This window comes from Chlorocebus sabaeus, chromosome X (assembly GCF_047675955.1).
Source record: "Chlorocebus sabaeus isolate Y175 chromosome X, mChlSab1.0.hap1, whole genome shotgun sequence".
Classification (NCBI taxonomy): domain Eukaryota; kingdom Metazoa; phylum Chordata; class Mammalia; order Primates; family Cercopithecidae; genus Chlorocebus; species Chlorocebus sabaeus.
The window spans coordinates 83,704,181-83,709,781 of record NC_132933.1 but is presented as its reverse complement, the minus strand read 5'-3'; the positions used below and the strand labels follow the sequence as shown (position 1 = coordinate 83,709,781).

The 5,601-nt window shown below is 49.1% G+C and overlaps 1 protein-coding gene across 2 annotated transcripts; it reads right to left on the bottom strand.

The window, feature by feature from the left end:
* Window positions 1-681: 681 nt before the first annotated feature.
* On the bottom strand, window positions 682-5,331 carry PJA1 (praja ring finger ubiquitin ligase 1). Of its 2 annotated transcripts, none has more exons than XM_007991960.3 (2): window positions 5,205-5,331; window positions 682-2,957 (listed from the first exon to the last, which is right to left on the bottom strand). In XM_007991960.3, the coding sequence occupies exon 2, from the start codon at window positions 2,888-2,890 to the stop codon at window positions 1,121-1,123; it is 1,770 nt and encodes a 589-aa protein (XP_007990151.1). In that variant the 5' UTR covers window positions 2,891-2,957; window positions 5,205-5,331; the 3' UTR covers window positions 682-1,120. The 2 variants fall into 2 exon arrangements, with proteins under 2 accessions (XP_007990151.1, XP_007990152.1); XM_007991961.3 differs by having other exon boundaries at window positions 682-2,951; window positions 5,205-5,306.
* Between the last annotated feature and the right edge of the window lie 270 nt (window positions 5,332-5,601).

Sequence of the window (5,601 nt, the reverse complement as noted above, 5' to 3'; positions counted from 1 at the left end):
CACCTGTGCCTTAAAAAAAAATTATTTATTGGAGAGAGAGAGAAGAGAGGGGTGGCGGGAGAGAGAGAGAGAAAGAGAAAGAGAGAGAGAGAGAGAGAGAGAGAGAGAGAGAGAGAGAGAGAGAGAGAGAGAGAGACATCTCTGAAGCAAATATAGCCAAATGTTAAAACCTGTTCACTCTGTGTAGGTGAGTACCTGTATTTTCCTGTAGCACTTGTGTGGCATATTTTTTCTATTCCTATCTGTGTCACTGTGTTAAGCTATAAAATTCGCATATAGCTTTATTTTTTTGGACCCATTCCCTCTGAGAGTTTCTATTTTCTCAAAGGTGATTTCAACTCATTCATCCCTACATTTGGTTTAGACTTAATCCTGCCATTGTTTTGTTTCTTTGCCATGCTTTCTTATTGTTTCTTTCTTTCCTTCTTTGTTTTCTTCCTTCTTCATCTATTTGACCTTTTCCCTGTAGTAGCTGGACAACCATACACTTTATTCCTACTTTTAAAGTCACTGCCCTCAATTTTTTTTTTGTTTGTTTTTTGTTTTTTGTTTTTTGTTTTGGATTGTTGAAGTCAGCATTTCCAGTGAAACTAAAGTTTTTGATGCAAATGCAAGGGATCAATTATAAAGTCATTCAGTACCACTGTTTCAGACAAAACCAAAAAATTCCATTATACCATGTAAAACCAAAAGAAAAACTTTAATAGGCTTTACAGCACTGCAATTACAGGAACATCGACCCATAACATGCGACAAAAATGATTTTGCCTTTTGGACATATTTAACAGATACACTTGACATTACAAATAACAGCAACACATTCTACTGAAGAAAACAAATGCGATTTAACTTTCAGGTTAGAAAACGTATGTTCTTACTGCAATCTCAAGTAGCATTTATAAAGTTTAGTTTTCCCTTTTCTAACCTCTAAAAGATGATATGCTTTTTAATGCAATCATACACAACTGTTTTCACATTGGAAATAATCACGAGGAATCAATAGGTTTAGGCTAACTGACTGACTGGTTTTGTTTCCATTGTTAATTTCAAGAGGGCTCCTGCAGTATTGTGGATTTCAGATGGGGAAAATAATCAGACCAGGAGTAAACAGCCTTGGTCTTTAGAGTGGGGGAGGGAACATGCAGCGGCACACAGGGCAGGTGCCTGACTTCTGAAGCCAGATGGACACACACGGCTTGTGGAAATAGTGGTGGCATGGCAGCTCAGTTGCCACCTCCCCCTTCACATATTCACTACAGCAGATGGGGCAGCACATCTCCTGACCAACTGCACCATGATCTTCAGTGACCAGGATCTCGGGAAGAGCGTCAATGCTTTCCTTGCTTGCTGGTGGATTGGCCACCTCCACATCCACTGCAAGAGACTCCAAGTGTGCAAGGGCAGTTTCCATTGCCTGGGCCAGGCGTTCTTCAAGTGCCATGTAGGTGAGGAACTGAGGATCCACATAGGAAATGGCTTCAGCCACTCCTAACCCATCTGCAAATCCATCAAAGAGGCTCCAATCCACTTCTAGGTCTTCGCTCACACTGGAGTCATCTTCAAGGTTGTTGTTTCCATCCAGCATGAATACCCCAGGCTGCATCAACTCATGACCAGAATCATTATCCCCCTCACTGCTACTCTCATTCTCATTGTACTGGAGCCAAGGAATTTCTCCTTCTTCCAGGGATGCCTGCTCTTCCTGAAGAGATGGTTCTCGAACTTCTTCAAGGTAATTGTTGCCATTGCTGCCAGCACTGGCCCCAGCGCCAGCCCCGGCACTGGCACTAGCACCGGGGCCGGGGCTGGCGCCAGTGCTGGCACTCACCTTAGCCTGTGGAGGTTCCCGCTCTTCTTTCCCCGGCAGAGTCTCCCAGCTTTCGCCACTGGAGGACAGGGCTTGCTCTCGGCTTCGATATTTCCGACGCAGAGCAGCAATCCACTCTTTGTCACTGTCAGAGTCTTCCTCGCAGTATTTGTAGTAATCATCACTGTGCGTCCAGAAGTCAGGGTCGGCCATGGTGTGTCGTCGTCTCGGCACCTTTTCTGGTTTCACTTGGTCACTCCTCACTTCTCGTTTGTCTTCAGGGTACTTTGGCTCAGAATAGCCACTTGAACTCTCGCCTCTGCCTCTTCTTGCTGGGCCATCTGAGTGGCCTTCATTGTCATTGGCAGCATCCCTCCACCTGGAAGTACTGTGTGGCATATCATCATCATCATCAGTATCAAAAAATATTTTTGGTTTCACGCAGTTTGGACTTGCCAGGTTTCTGATTTTGGGCCTGACCACAGGTTCCTCTGCACTCTTTGAGGTGTTTTCCCCACCACCACAAATACTCACAGGAGCCCTGCTGGGACGTGCAGGTAAATTTTGCTCCCTTTTCTCCCTCTCCAAGCTGTCACCTTTTGTAGCCACCTTGCCTTCAGCAGAAGACGACTGTGAGGCCACACTACTTTGTGGCAGGAAGTCAGCTCTGCTAGCTGAGCATCTTGCTGCAGGGACTGGGTCTAACTTGTCTCGCTCCTCTCTCACATCACGGCTAAAACTAGAGAACTGTGGAGGTGGCCCAGCCAAAGACCTTGCCCCTTTCTCTGGGTCATACAGCTTATCATCTTTAAACTTGCCAGTTTTTCCTCTCGCTGGCGGTCGCTCAACAGGCCCAGCCCCCTCCTCCTCACTATCATCTGCCCCATAAGAGTCAATATGTCCATAGGTCATTCCTCTTCTGCTACCCGAAGCTCTGTACTCTCTTGGCGGATACCTGGAATAGTCCTCATTATCAATATTTAGGTTGGTTCCCGAACTCTCGCTGTCGTCCCAACTACGACGAGTAGTGGAAAATGGCGATCGGCTCCTCTTGGTGGTTTGACTGGAGGCTGATCTGTGCATTGGGACTTTGGAGTTCGTCTTTCTCTGGCTGGCAATCCTTTCCCGCTGGCTCGTGGGTGGCCTGAAACTGACATAAGCATGCCTTCTTCCATACCTCCTACCTGTATTGGACTGATACCCTCCTGTTGGATTGGGCCATACAGGCTTGCTAGATTCCTGACCCATCACTCTGACTTAGGAGGGTTTTCAATACAGCTGGGGCTCGGGCAGGAAGATTCCTGCTCCCTGCACACGTTTTTCAGATGGGAAAGTAAAATCAGTTTAGAATAAAGGAGCAGGGAGATTTATTTTCACTTCAGCAGGCGGGTAACTGAAAGAATAAGGGGCCTTTAAATTTAGTTTCACTTTCTTCTAAGGCCTGGAGTAGCATTCCAGTGACAGGTGTAGACCTGGAACACATTTTTAATGTTGGCAAAATGATTACAAGACTGGGTTTGCAGGAAAGCCAGACTTAGGGGAGAATCTGACGGAAGATGGGGGGTGACCGGACACTTGGAAGGTGGGTGAAGTACTGTAGAATTGTGCCAATGTGGGGAAAGGAAAGACTGCTGTAGTTTTCTTTTTATGGGGTGTCTGCGTTTTTCTGAGTGCTGCAGACATACAGGAGAAATGCAAATTGGAATAGAGTGGAAAATACAGATCGCTGTGTGCGCACGAGTGCCTATGTGTCTATCAAGAGGAGAGGGACAGGTGGAAGGGGACCAGCAATCCTGCAACAGAGGGATGTTTATGTTTGTAGGGGGAAAGGGTATGAGTGTTAGAATGATTCTGGATGTGGGTATGAAAATGACAGGCATGGGTGGGGTGGCTTTGGAGGAGAGGGGTGTGTGTATGTATGAGGAAAGGGAAGGTGTTTGTGTGTGTCGCTGTATGTGTGGCAGCTGAAACTACAGAAGGATGCCCATGTTTATGTGTATGTCACAGGCAGGGGAGTGTATGGTTGGCAATGGAGAGGAGTGTCTGAGAGTTTGTGTGTGCGTATGTTAGTCAAAATGGGAGGCAACAATGGAGAAATGTCAGTGTGAGCAAATGCAGCAGGCACAAACGGAAGCGGGGGTCGGGGGTGGCGCAGCACTGGAGATGGATGCGCTTGAGGTGGATGGAACAGAGGCCGGCAATCAAAGAACGATGCCTGCCTGTGTGGATATGGCAAGCAGGGAAGCAGGTGGTGTCCCCATAGAAGGATTTATGTGAGTGTGTGTGTGCACCTCAGGGACCAGCGAAAGAGCTGTGTCTGACACACGTGGCAGAGAGATCAATAGAGGAGAGCATTTGAGGAGGGGGTATGAATGAGCACATGTGGCTGTATATGTATGTCACTGGCCAGCAATAGAAGGATGTCCTTATGTGTGTATATGACAGGAAGGAAGAAGGAGAGCAGCCTGAGGGGGTGTGTGAATCGGCATGTGTTTGCGAGAGCACGCAGAGGCCGAGCAGGGAGGGGGCCGGTGCTAGAGGTGTGTATGTGGTAGGCGGATAGAGGAGGGGGAAGGCATGGGAGGGTGTGAGGGTGTGAGGGTGTGTGAGAGGGTGTGTGAGAGGGTGTGTGAGAGGGTGTGTGCTGCGTGTGCCTGCGCATGCGCGGGAGAGAGGACGCACTGGAACCTTGAGGATGGAGGGGCAAGGAGGGGGCTGCAATGGAAAGCTTCTGTGCGGGGGCGCGTGCTCGCGAGACACGGAGGGGTGTGGGGTAGGGGGTATGCAATGTCATAATAAGAGGTGGGAAAAGGCCATCAGCTCAAACGGGAGACCCAAACCGATGTAGCAGGGGAGAGGCAAAATGAAAGAAAAGGGCGTGCGTGGGTCTAGTTTTCCCTGAGAATAATTATTTTTTTCCTCCTTACAATTTTTTTCCCTGGGAACAGTATTTTTACCTAAAAATCTTAACCATTTACCATTTGGCAAAACAACAGCAAAATATGGGAAGAAAGGCCACGGAGTGCTCCGCAAAGGGGCCGAGGAGGCAAGAAGGAAGGAGAGGGGAGGAGAGGCAGGGAGAAGTGGGAGAGGGCCGCGACCACCACTACCCTCCCAATAGCGATGAAAACCACTCGAGTGGGGACCGCGCCACACGAAAGGGGTTCCCGGCAGCGGAGGATGCGGCCCCAGAACAGGCCGATGTAGAACATGGGCCTCACTCTGCAGTCAGGTCCCGCGTCCGCCCCACCCCTTCCCGAGGGGCGAACCTGAAAAGCAGTTCCCAGGAACCCCGCAAAATCCTCGTCCCCGTGCCCGGCCACTCGCACTGCGCCCAACCACTCGCGCCACCGCCAGCGCCCGGATGAATCGAGGAAGCAATGAGCCTTTCACTCACCAAGTCCAGAAAGCCACACGCTTTTCAGAGAAGCAGAGCTCTCGGACCTCCGACCGCCACGACCGCCAGAGCCGCTGCTCCCGGTCTCGAGCTCCTCCCCCGCCAGACAGCAGCGGGGCGGGTGGCGACTGCGGCGGCGGAAGTGATTGTGAAGTCAGCTGGAGCCCGCCCCCTTGATGTGGCGGGGGCGGCAGCTGCTCTCCACAAATCAGGGTGGGCCCGAAAGCATTATTTCATCTTAAATGATGAAATCGTCAAGGATACAGCAAAGGACAGCGAAAAATGTCAGGAACACCCAGCTTTAACTAATGTTAAATATTTAGCTATATTCCCTTGCTTTTTTTTTTTAAAAATAAAATAAAATCTGCAAATTCTTTCTGATTAAGTCCAATGTGAG